The 13110-nt window shown below is 38.5% G+C and overlaps 3 protein-coding genes across 3 annotated transcripts; 1 reads left to right on the top strand and 2 right to left on the bottom strand.

Moving 5' to 3' along the window:
* The first annotated feature begins 2830 nt into the window (after window positions 1–2830).
* Window positions 2831–5952, top strand: LOC127257915 (protein IQ-DOMAIN 31-like). The gene is made up of 7 exons (XM_051284492.1): window positions 2831–3017; window positions 3545–3660; window positions 3833–4102; window positions 4189–4332; window positions 4403–4468; window positions 4549–5554; window positions 5642–5952. Exons 2-7 carry the CDS (start codon window positions 3586–3588, stop codon window positions 5671–5673), a joined length of 1593 nt encoding a protein of 530 aa, XP_051140449.1. The 5' UTR covers window positions 2831–3017; window positions 3545–3585; the 3' UTR covers window positions 5674–5952.
* LOC127258077 (uncharacterized) lies at window positions 5919–8208 on the bottom strand. Its single transcript, XM_051284717.1, has 3 exons — window positions 8051–8208; window positions 7538–7979; window positions 5919–7122 (listed from the first exon to the last, which is right to left on the bottom strand). The coding sequence occupies exons 2-3, from the start codon at window positions 7702–7704 to the stop codon at window positions 5919–5921; spliced, it is 1371 nt and encodes a 456-aa protein (XP_051140674.1). The 5' UTR covers window positions 7705–7979; window positions 8051–8208.
* A 92-nt stretch (window positions 8209–8300) lies between these two features.
* Window positions 8301–11429, bottom strand: LOC127257916 (serine/threonine-protein kinase PBL34-like). Its single transcript, XM_051284493.1, has 6 exons — window positions 10515–11429; window positions 9625–9986; window positions 9407–9542; window positions 9203–9339; window positions 8996–9119; window positions 8301–8908 (listed from the first exon to the last, which is right to left on the bottom strand). The coding sequence occupies exons 1-6, from the start codon at window positions 10726–10728 to the stop codon at window positions 8436–8438; spliced, it is 1446 nt and encodes a 481-aa protein (XP_051140450.1). The 5' UTR covers window positions 10729–11429; the 3' UTR covers window positions 8301–8435.
* Between the last annotated feature and the right edge of the window lie 1681 nt (window positions 11430–13110).

Genomic DNA, 13110 nt, shown 5'->3' with positions numbered 1-13110 from the left:
AAATACCATTTCAACTTACAATATATTACATAAATTTCATTACTTTTATATTACACCGTACTAATAAGGAGCTGATTGGTTCATGACTTTTTTTGTGGGATTGAGATTTCACAGTAGGATTTATATGTGATGGATTTATTATATTTAGGATTTGGAATCTTATCATATGTTTGGTTGGTAAAATTATGTGGGATTTATATTTCTCACGTTTTGTTTGTTTTTTATATGAGTAGAATGATTTGGATTTTTTATATTCTAAATGACATAATTGTCCCCCTATGAATTTTATTTATTTTGATAAATTAAACATCTAATTTATAATAAATATAAATTGAAAATGTATTAATAATTTTATAGGGATTACAATAGGTTATCGTAAACTTGAAACCCGACTCGAACCCGACCTATTTATTTGAAGTTGAGTCTAATTATTTGAGTATTAGATCTTGATCCGGGTCATATTATGGGTATTCTAATCGGGTCTAGGGTCTAAGCGGACCATACCCGCACCCAGATTCGATTTATAATATTAATAATATATCGACTATATATGAAAAAATAATTTCTAACAATATAATTATATTAAATTTTTTTTTAAGTTTAATTTATTTATTATTTTATTATAATATTTTTCATAAAATACATAAATAATATATATTGGGTCGTTACATGTGTAATTTTAAATTAAAATTTAAGAATCGTAAAAAGAATTGGATTTGTTAGATCCATCGGATTTTACCGGGTAGAGTTTTGGCCGGATCTGGTATAATCAGATCCAATTTGGATCTAAAGTCTAACAATATATATATTCGGGACGGATCTCAGTTCCGGCTGAATCCGACTTATTGTCATTCTGATAATTTTATAATTTAAATAAAATTTATAATAAATAACAATTTAAAACAATGAAATTAATTTATTTAAAAAATATTTTACCATAAAAAAAATAATAGTATTAATTTAATTTAATATATAATTCAAATAAAAATTAATTTTAAAATTATTTAATTTAATTTTATATAAATATATTTATAATATATAATTTTATTTATTTTTATTTAAGGATATAAAATTAAAATTTAAAATCCCATGGAATGGGATTTAAAAGTAATAGGGGTTACCCCATTACTAATAAATCCCTCATTTTTAGGATTTTGGACCATGTTTTTAAATCCATCATTTTAAATTCCATTATTTTTTTAACCAAACATGGATTTCATGAGATTTTAAAATCCAAATCCCATGAAATCCTATCAAATCCTTGAAACAAACAGTCCCTAAGGGTATTTTTGTTTTTTTTTTTTACTATAATCCAATATAATACTAATATTAAAAAATTTACGTGAAAAAAACAAACGTCACCCTTCAAATGGGACGGAGGGAATATTACTACTAATTTAAGAAGAATATGAGATATGTGTCGACCGGAGAAACTACTTTCATTTATAATTAATTTACAAGCCTTATGTAACAAATTCATAAAGGTGCCGACAAAGTTTGAAGCAATGACAAGTCAAGATCTATGACTATTGTACCATACCAATTTGGCAATTTAACCATGAGAAACTCTTCAATCCAATCCTTTTAATTCTTTTTACTACTCAAAGTTGCATAATTAATTAAGATTGCTCTAGTTTACAAGTTATTAAATTCGGCTGAAATTTTATACAGGACTTCGGATTCCACCTTATATAAAAGAAATTAAGATTGCTTTTAGAGGAATCTTAATAAACTATTGTAATAATTGTCTTTTCCTTCAAATGCAACTGCAAAATTTGTCCATTATTTTTTTTCTTTTGGTCAGAGTGACATTTAGATAAGATAATAATAAGAACTTGCCAATACTGCAAATTAAAGTTCACTTAAATCTCCGCCATATATTAATTAATCTACTTTTCTCTTTTCTTTTTTTTCTCAAATGAGATTTTTATCCAATATCAATTTAATCCATGAGCTGTCGGTGGTTTTAAACATGAATTTATTATTGTAATAACTTATAATACTCTTTGGTATTATTATTATTATTTTTTTTTTACTGATTTTTTGATCTTCTTGTCTAGTGAGATAAGATTGTTGACCTCCACGTACAGCTAACATATATATATATATGTATGTATGATTTTTCTTATTTCACTTTAAATTGTTACACTTCAATTATTTTCATCTGGGCTTTATAATATGTATTAAGTGGGTTTGGTAGAACTAATCAAACAAACAAGCCTTGTCCAGAAAACATAGGTCCCTGAACTGCAGGCGCTCAGTCCGGGACCAGGAGTCCCGGTACGGTCCAAACGAGGTAAAAACCACCGGAACCCCAAATCCAGGGTGCTTATGAGAAAAGTTATAATCCTCGAGGGATTAATTTTTAATTAATTACACTACCTTGTCGGTTTTTGCAATTTTATTGAATAATTTAAACCAGCCCGTATAAATAATTAAATTAAAAAATATCTTTACCAGTGGTCCCAATGGTTTAGTTGGAAATTGATTTTGAGTGTGTGACTATAAATCTATAAAAATAAAAAATAAAAAATAATAAATAAAAAAACAAGAAGGCATCTGTGGTCCTGTATCCATTAATGATACTACTAAATTTATTACATGGACTGCCATGTCAATTTATTTATTTATTTTTAAAAAAATCATCTTTTTAATCTAATCATTTCTCTAACCATGATTAAGAAAGTAAAGAAACCCTGTTAATAATTCTCCAGTGATTGTATTTATTTATTTTTTTTTCAGAAATGAGTTTGGATTCTTTCCCATATGAATTTTACCAATTTCTTCCCAAGAATCGCCCTTTTTACCGGAAGTGACTGTAGTAATAACCAGTGACTACCACCCACTCTCACCCAACCCCAGCCTGTATAGGTATAGATACACCCAGCTGTATCTATCACCGTCTCTGCATATCTGTGCTTCCAAGAGAGAGAAACCACAAGCAGAGGACAGAGGAAGTGACTGTGCTGAGGAGGGGGGGGCCATTTTGTGCTGCCATTGAACTAATCCATCATTAGGTATGGGGGTCTGTCTGTGTGTGCTTTAATTTTCTGGGTAAATCATGATTCTTCTTCTATCCTCCATCTCTATCAACAATTTCACTTCAAAATTGAAATCTCCATCATTTATAACCTGGACACCTCTTTTCCTTTTTCTTAAATTCTCATTTCAATTTCAGTTTCAATTTTCTAGGGTTTGCAATAAATTTTGGTTTGAAAACGCAGCAGCCTGCAATCCTCTATCTCCTCCTTTTCCTTTCCAGGTATAGAGTGGTAGATCTGAATCACATTGCAGAGATTATTTTTTCTTAGGTTTTGGATCGGATTGCAGATCTTGCTGAAATTTCTGGATGCTTTTTTATTAAATATTTTTTTCCCCTTTTCAAACCTTCTGTAAGATTTGGTTCCTGCTTAGATTTCTCTGGATCACATTTTCTGTTCCTGTTCTTAAATCATAGCTGTGCTTGTGATTTCAATTTTCTGGATCATTATCGTTCTCTGCTATTTCTTGATTACACATTCTGTTCTTCGAATTTTGTTTGCAGAGCTTCAATTGAGTTTCTACAGTGTGTAGAGGTGGACGACAATGGGGAAGTCGCCTGGGAAATGGATCAAGACCATACTCTTCGGAAAGAAGCATTCCAAATCCAGTTTATCCAAAGTAAGAAATCTCAGATTACATTTGCTGAATGAATTTAGAATCATTTGAGAATTCAAGATTACCCTTAATTAGTTGTTCTTCTGCTGTTTGATTTGGGGATCTTTTAGTTTAGTTGCATTTTTGCAAGTTAAGGTTGTGTAACAATCTTACCATTGTTGCATTTGTCGAAAAGAGTGCTTCAAAAACTCCGGCGGCGGCGCCGGATCAATCTGGAAACGCTCCGGTGATATCAGATCCCGAAAGGGGCGTCGAAAATTTGGAAATCGAGAAGGGATCATCAGCCCTGATAAGTGATGCTACTGCTTTATCGTTATCTTTATCTCCCGGCGATCAAACTGTCGTTTCGCCGAGCAATAATATGTCTGCTCCGGTCAGCGACGCCGAGGCGAGGAGGCAAGAACAAGCTGCCACGGTGGCGCAAGCAGCTTTCCGGGGATACTTGGTACCACATTCCATTACACTGTAAATTGCACTCGTCTCGAATTCGAATGTTATTGTAATGACGATGCTCTAAAACATGAACGACAGGCACGCCGCGCATTCCGGGCGCTCAAGGGTATCATAAGGCTGCAGGCTCTTATTCGGGGGCATCTCGTTCGACGACAGGCGGCCTCCACTTTGCGGTGTATGCAGGCGATCGTGAAGCTTCAGGCGTTGGCCCGCGGACAAAAGGTTAAGATCTAAAATATTTATCGTAAAATGCTGCATAAAGATTTAATCTTGCTGAGATTTTGCTGAACAGGTGAATGTTGGGGTGTACTCATTTTCCCGATCGCGTAAGCCGGAAAAAAACATCTTTGTCCGAAAGGTTTGGATCATTGCCGGATTCTTCAGCTCATTGTATCGAAACATTTTCATAATTTTTGACGTACGTCGCTTGTTGTTTAGTTTCTTGTGAATATGCCGATCGCTACGCCCCTCAGCCTTCAGTATGATCCAACCGAACCAAATTCAGCTTGGAACTGGCTCGAGCGATGGTCGGGATCTCACTTTTGGGAGCCACCGACGTCGTTGAAACGAACAAAGGCAAAGGGTAACAGGAAGCAGAGCAACGCCGAGGCCGCCACCGAAACTGTAGCCGGAAAATCGAGAAGGACTTTCCGGAAAGTTCCACCTGCGACGAACGTGGAAAACGGCGCGACCGAAACGGAAAAGCCCAAAAGTACACCGAGGAAAGCTCCTGCAAGTAGTCAACCGGAGTCCGTACAAGAGCAGCCGCAGAACGAACTCGAGAGGGTTAAACGTAACTTGAGAAAGATCACGGCTTCGGCGAACGAGTCTGCCGAGAAAACAGAGACGGAATCCGAGAAGCAGCCACTGGTTTTGAGTGTGGAAATCGCAACTACTGACGTACCCGGACAGGTCACGGCGATTGCTTCTGAAACTGTGGCTGATTCGGATGTCGTAGCCGATGAAGGAGATCTGGTCGAAGCTCCTTCAAATACGACGGTGGATGAACCGGTTGATGCAACTAGCGATAATCATACGACTACGGGTACTCATTCCATCGAGAATGGTGTGAAATTGGATGGTCCTCCTATCGTGTACGACGAGTCGATCTGCAAAGAAGAGAAGAGCGGAAAAGAGATTGGAAAAGTTCGAAAGAGGAGGTCGCTTATGACGAAACAAGAATGCCCGGAAAATATCTCGCAAAACTCCCCAAGCCTGCCGAGCTACATGGCAGCGACTGAGTCCGCCAAGGCGAAGCTGCGCGCCTTAGGATCGCCTAAGCTCGCTGAAGATGGAGCTGAATTCGGATTTACACGTCGCCATTCTCTGCCGGCCTCGACCAATGGGAAATTGAGCTCGTCGTCGCCAAGAGTACAGAAACACCTCCAAGCTAATGGAAAGGGAGGTAGCAAAACTAATAAGTCTTTGATGTCCTCTCGAGACGGTGAGCGCAATTCATTTGTTTTTCGAAATAAAGATATATAGTTTTATCTTTTTTAACGGTTTTCTCGTATCTTCGTTGCATTTTCAGACAAGGCTGCTCAGCCGGGATGGAAGCGGTAAAGAATCTTACAGTCTATGGAAGCGGACACAATGATAAGTCACCGTTACATTTGCTCGCGTGTTTTTTCGTCATGTCATGTGTGTATAGTCATAGTTAAAGACTCCCCCGACTAATTTAAATCTTCGCGCTCGTTTGCTGTGCTCTATAATTTCATTTGATGTTTACTCTTTACTGTTACGGAGGCATTGCGAACCGGCTATGTTTCTTCATGTATCTTACCGGTTTTTCGTCGAAACTTATTGATTTATTTCGAATGGAAGAGTGTTTTTTTTATTACATTCCCAGATTGCTGTTGTAATCTCATCCAGGTTTTGATCAGACACAGAAGGAAAACTTCGAAGTTCTGGCAGTGAACAACGGATTCGAAGCTCCTAAGCTCACGCCGTAGCCACTTCCGACGTAGACACAACCTTTGCTCACAGAGAAGCCACCATAAACAGACGCCCCCGTCTCGTACGACCAAAGTATTTCCTCGTTCTCGGCGTCGATCGCGTATACAGGCCCCGTTCGATACGTCGAGCCAGCGAAGAGAACACCGTTGGCCACCATTACAGGATTCGACGTAGCGCTGTGTGGAACCGCCGTCGACCATATTATCCTCCCCGTCGTTGCGTCCATTGCCACCCAGCCTCCTCCTCTTGTGACGTTGCCCGATGGCGACAATGTGAAGTTCAGATCGTTCCCATTGACGATGTTTGTGTAAACCCTTCTCTTGTCCGTTGCTGCTCCCCAAATTCCTCCTCCACTGAAACTTCAGGGCCCTGCTTCCTGCAATTTTAAAACTTGACAATGGCGATTGAAGCTTGAAGAGATACGTATCATTAATTATTCGATGAAGAAATTGGGTAACCGTGAACCAAACGATGTCGCCGTTGTCCCGGTCCAGCGTCCAGACGAATCCACTTTTCTGAACAGCAGCGACGACGTCGTGCTCGACTCCATTTACATGCCTGCTAAAAATCATCGGCACCTCGCCAAACTCAGCGTACGGAGTTGGGCGGGAGGGGCACGCCGGGGGGGAGTTTGTGCAGGCGTGGAGCCAGACGTTGTACCCTCCGAGCTGCCGGTACCACCTGATTTCGCCAGAGGCGATGTCGAGGGCGAGAATGGAGTTGGTGTGGTCGTCGGGGTCGGTGCAGTTGTCGGGATGGGACGGAAACGTCTGATTGTTCTGCGCATTCTGGCAGTCTTGGACGGGTTGCGGTGCGGAGTCGAGTATCCCTGTCGCGATGTATATATGATTCCGGCATGTGTCGATGGACGGGCTGCGTCCCAAGACAGCTCCTCCGGCGTATCCTCCCTGTTGCCCGTCGTTCTCCGGGACCATGAATGTCTGCCAGGTAATCGCCCCTGTCTTGGCATCTAATCGGACGAAGCTTCCTCGGAATGTGCAGCAGTTTTCGATGCGGAAGCTCTTCTGGAACAACGATGTCCCGACAAAGAATCCCCTGCAAGAAAAGGCCTCGTAGTCAGTTGCAACGGATTAAGATTAACAGAAACGTAAAAAAAACACAGTGATTCGCCAACAATGTGTTGGTGACGTGTCCACGGACAGAAGCTGAAGAAACGAAGAACAGATTTATTGAGGACGGCCTAAATTGCATATTTCTAAGTCTATTCAAATAAATTAAAAGAATATAAACACACTCAGCCTAATATGAATTCCAAAGTCCAATTATCTGTCCCGTTGGACCAGGGGCCACTTCGTGCCCCTGGACCCAGGCAAGGGGCCCCCTTGACCCCGGTAAAATATCAAAGAAGTAACAAATTAGATTTAAGGCATATCGCGATAGTCAATACGGTACTAATCAGCACATAAAAGATAGACGGACAATGTTCTTGCAACCTGGAAATCTTACATACCCTTTGTAATAAGTTCCTGACATTGTAATGGCAGCCGCGGGGTGCTTGTCAAGTTGCTGCATCCAAAGAAGCTCCCCTGTCTCGAGTTTCAAAGCGACGACGTACGCTGGTCCGTATACAGTGACGATCAGTTTGTCGCCAGCCACCGTCGGGGTAGCTCTGGACATGGTCGCTGTGACATTTGGGATAGGGACAGTCAGGTTAAGCCCTGTCAACTCCTGAAGGCTCTGTTTCCAGACAAGGGATCCGTTCGACGCTCTTACAGCGTATATGTGTCCGTTCCAGCTTGGAAAATACACGACGCCAGCTCAAATTCCCACTCGAGATGCAGACTTGGAGATGTCAAAGGACTAATCTTGGATTCGCCTTCGGCATATCTGTGATTGTAGATGTCGCCGCCGTGGTTCAGCCATGCCCCCGGAAGTCTCTTCTCCGGCCAGCCCTGGAACAGACAAAAATATTTATTAAACAAGGTTCGAACATGCTTTAAGGGTGTGTCTGAAAATGGCTTACAGGATGACTTGATCTTGCGATTGTGACAAAACTGAATGTCAGGATCATGAAGAGGAAATAATTCTCCATGGAAGCAGAAACTTGCAGAGATTAGGGAATGGAGTTCGATGGTTATATATAACAACTGAACTTTTGAGAATTGGTTGACATTTTGTGGCGTTGACATTGTGGTTCTTGGATCTTGAACATTAATTTTTCCGAAAAATGATAAACTGTATTCAATCCCATAGATAAGAGGACATACTCAAACTTAGAAGTCGAGAATCGTCAACGTTGTACAAATTCAACTCAATGTAACCAAAAGTTACACAGGACAAAAATTATTCAAACAAGAATATGGAAGAAGAGGAACTGAGATAGACAAACAAACAACCTTTCAGTTCGGCTATGGTTTGCTCGGCGCCGGCGACCAAAACGGCTGAATATTGTGATACGGCGAGCCCTGATATCGGTTCGGCATGGACGGGCTCCGGCCATGCTGCAATCTGCCGCCATTTCGGGCACGGGCAGCATTCATGGCCTGGAAGTACGAGGAAGACGACGCCATGTCCTTGAGCTTCGACAGCGGCTCTAGCGCGGCGACGACTTCGCTCATGGCCGGCCGGATTTTGGCATCGCGGGCGAGGCAACGAGCCGCCAGATGAACAGCCTGTTGCGCGCCTTTAATTGAAAAGTGTCCCTCAAGTCGGGGATCAATCAGTCTGTAGAACCGTCGCCTCTCGCTCACATACGGTCTCGCCCATTCGACCAAGTTCTGCTCGCTGATAGGCCGGGTCTTGTCCATCGATCTTCGTCCCGTTAGCAGCTCGAGCAGAACGACTCCGAAACTGTAGACGTCGCTCTTCGCCGTCAAATGCCCTGGCGCGCATGTAGCGTTGGTAATAAAGAATCAATCGATTCAAAAGTAGTCGAATGTAGGACAGCGGGCGTTCGAAGGATTCGTACCTGTCATTACATATTCCGGCGCGGCATATCCGTATGTCCCCATAACGCGCGTCGACACGTGTGTCTTGTCTCCCTGGGGGCCATCCTTGGCGAGCCCAAAATCAGATAGTTTCGCGTTGTAATTCTAGGCGACGATGACATGTAAGAAACTTTTCCGAGAACTAAGATACAAGGACATAATACAATACCGTTTTCTCGGATTCTTACCACATCTAATAGGATGTTTGATGATTTAAAATCTCGGTATATAACCGGCCGTTCTGCTTCTTCATGGAGAAACGCGAGCCCCTTTGCCGCGCTCATCGCAATTTTCATTCTTATCGACCACGGAAGAGGCAGAGATCCTAACACAGAAAAGATTTATTCAAAATCGAAAACCGTCGAGACAACTTCAAGAATTGATCGACTTACTCTTGAACAAGTGATTCTCCAAGCTGCCGCGAGGCATGAATTCGTAGACGAGCAGACGCTGATCATCCTCGATGCAATAGCCGATCAGTTTAACGAGATGGGGATGGATGAGAGCACCGAGATAATTCACTTCAGCCTGCAATAAGATCGACAGATAATTAATTATACATCGAGAACAAGAAAGCGAATCGTTTAAACAGAAAAGATCGATAGCATACGAGCCACTCTTTGTGTCCCTGAAGACTGTTGTGATTGAGAGTTTTGACGGCAACGGGAATTCCCATCCCGGCTTTCACCGGAGTGCTACCGCGCTCGTTGACCCAACCTTTGAAAACACAGCCGAACCCGCCCTCTCCGAGTAGGTTATCCGGCTTAAAATTCCTCGTCGCCATTTTCAGCTCGTTGTACGTGAACTTTCGTAGCTGGGAAGCTATTTTCAATTCCTCGCCTATTTCAAGTGTTGCCGGAATGCTGTCTGAATTCTTTGACGCTGAAGATGATGTCGCCAGAGCAATTGGATGATCCCGGCTAGTTTCAGTTGTAGATTTACTTTCAGCTGTTGGTGATATAAACAGATTGCCTTGCAAAGAGTCATTCAAAAAGTTCTTCAGTTTCCGCAAAAAACATCGAATTATTACACAGGGATACGAGGTAAAGCGCAAAGTATGCAACATTGTATTCGCCCGCAATGTAATAATCGAAACATTACATATATATATATATATATAACGATTAGGATCACGATCACAATGTTCGATTTGGACAATCAAAACTTAAAAACTTTCTTTCCATTCACGATAAATGCATCCAAGGCGAAGCTTAGGCCAATGAACATACAGAATCATGTTATCGAAATTTCGGAAATGGAAGATCCGACAAAGTTGCTAGATGCTTCTTAAGATCATGTATGAATTCCCTTTGAAAATCTATCGAACAGACAATATTCGATTCACAAATTCTAGCACATTGTCCTAATTGAGCAAATAACAGGAAAGGGCTGATCACGAATTCAACTTTAACATATCCTTAAATTAACACCAAAAGCAGCAGAAATCATTCAACAATATATATATATATATGAACAGGTTTGTGTATGTATGGAATTTACCAGAACCAGATTGTGAGCTGCAACCACTAACAGAGCTATCGACTTTTGCCCTTGTGGACAAGCAACCACCAAAAAATCTGAACCTAATCCAACACCTACTCTCATCTTCTACATCATCGTCGTCGTCATCATTCAGGATTCTTCTTCTCACCCTTGATTTTGAACTGCAATTGTCAATCGAACCGCCATTGATGGCCTCAGGACCCAGCCCCATTTCACCCAAACCCTAGAATTCAAATTACCTAAACAAATGCTTCAACTCTCATCCACAGATTCTTCTCTTTATTCTCGTTGAAAATCAAGAAATTCGATAAATGAAGAGTTATTGCTGCCTTGATCAAAATCGAAATCGAGAAAACAAAATCAACACAGGCGCAGACTGTAAAGTTCAATCAAAATGCAGAACAATGATTTTTTGCTACAAGAATTTTTGGTTCACAGATTCAATCAACTAAGAAAAACGAGAAAACAACAACAGAGCAAACTAAAGCTCAAACCCATTGTCGAAAGCTCGATAAACATGAGGATGTTTTTATAAAAAGGGACGAGGGACATGAGATGTTCTCGAGGTCGAACAAAAGTGATTGTAGAGAGAGAGAAGGGTGTATGTATGAGTATGAGAGTGTGTGTAAATTCATTAAAGGAGGCTAGGGAGGAGAGAGAAATTGTGCATTTTTTGCGTGAAAAGAAGAGAGGGAATGGACGTGGAGGGAAAACCAAAACTGGTTATTTATCAGCAGCAGCAGCAGCAGCAGCAAGGAATGGATTGATTTGATTATTGGCAAAGATTAGATTTTACAAGAAGGAAGGGGACGAAGAAGAGGAGGTGGGATCCAGTTGTAATAAAAGATTTGTCAGTAGAGAATTTGCATTTGATGTGCTTTTTCTCCTTTCTTTTCTTTTTCTCGGAATCCGCCATTGGAGTAACATTTTGCTTTTTGAAGGTTCAGCTGCTGCTTTCTTGCTGGATTTATGGGAGTTTGGGACCTTCATTTTAAATCCCTATTTCAGACTAATTCAATACCGCCCATTGCTAATCAATTTTCAAATTTTAAAATACTACTCTACTACATATATGTTTTCCAATTGGAGACTCTGGCTATTAAGTATAAAAATTATTAGATAATGATGAAAATGAAGGTTTAAAATAGTATTTTAATATAGAAAATAAAGGATCTGTTTTTAATTTCTTTTTATAAATATTAATCCTCCCTCCTATATAAGATAAACGCATTACTGTAGATACAAAATAAAGTATAATTAATATGTAATTAAGAAGTGTATTAGTAAAAATAATTATAGATTAAGATTAATATAAATAAATAGTTTAATTAAGATTAAAAAAAACTTAAATTTTAAATTTTAAAATATGATTAAAGTGTATAATCAATTTTTTTTTTTTAAAAAAAATAAATTATGAGACTGACAAAAATAGAAAATATGAACAAATTATGTGAGACAATATTAATCCTCCATCCATTATAATACCCAAATTTCAAAAGAATAAATAAAAATTAAAAAAAATATATTTTATTAAAAAAAATAAAAAAAAAAGTGGTTAACTGTATTTTTAAAATTTTAATTACAAATTAAAGTGAATGAAGATAAAATATAATAAAAAGATAAAAGTAGTGGTATTTGCGTAAATAAATAAATATGTTGACTTTGTCAAAATCATAATGAGATAAATAAATATATTTAAATACGTTTAAAACTCTTTATTTATTTGTAAATTAATTTATGTTAATCATAAATAAATATTTATATATATTATATAAAATTTTATTTTTTACTAAAATATATTCATACTTTATATATTTTATTAAAATAATTAAATATATATTTTAAAAAAATTTAAGTTTATATATATTACACTATAAATAAAATATTAATTAAATAAATTATTCATAATCTAATTTTTAATTCAGTAATTTAACCGGTAACCAATCACACCGAGAGTTATGCTAAAGTATTTTGGCTAAGCCATGAAGAAATATATTTAACTAATGACATGTACATGAAGTAATGTTAAACTGTGTACAACGCACTTGGTAAAGAGCTATGTTTATAGTTTGATGTTATGTTATAGTTCCTTCGTATTTAGTTCGATTGAATATTTTTAAATCAAAAAATCTTGTGGAACCATGGCTTCATCAAATATGGATGAGTGAGGGTTATTTAAACAAAAATATAGCAAAATAAGAAAATATTTGTAATTTCACGTGTACAGTTGTCAATTTTTTAAAATTGTCTTCACGCATATAATCTATTTATAACTTCAAATAATAATATCTTTACCGTTTGATAAAATGATGTATTACTTGAATTTTTATATAAAAACTATAGCAATATCTAATTTATGGTACTTTGTTGATCTTTTTTCCCCTTGGTTAATCCAAAGTCTGTTTGTGGAGATTATTGATGTTTTTAGTTTTTTTAAGCAATGTTCTAGTTAAAAAATTAACTTAGTATGAACGACTTGCGAGGATACGCTCAATTGTGGCAAGTAATGTTTTTTCCGCTTGTGCTCAAGCCAACGGCCAGGTGCCCACCTCTGACCAGCGAGATCCTAAAGCCACCCAATCTAAGTATTGAT

Source organism: Andrographis paniculata, unplaced genomic scaffold (genome assembly GCF_009805555.1).
Source record: "Andrographis paniculata isolate CXL003 unplaced genomic scaffold, ASM980555v1 Contig59END, whole genome shotgun sequence".
NCBI lineage: Eukaryota > Viridiplantae > Streptophyta > Magnoliopsida > Lamiales > Acanthaceae > Andrographis > Andrographis paniculata.
The sequence above is the reverse complement of the archived record's forward strand: the minus strand, read 5'-3'. Positions and strand labels throughout refer to the sequence as shown.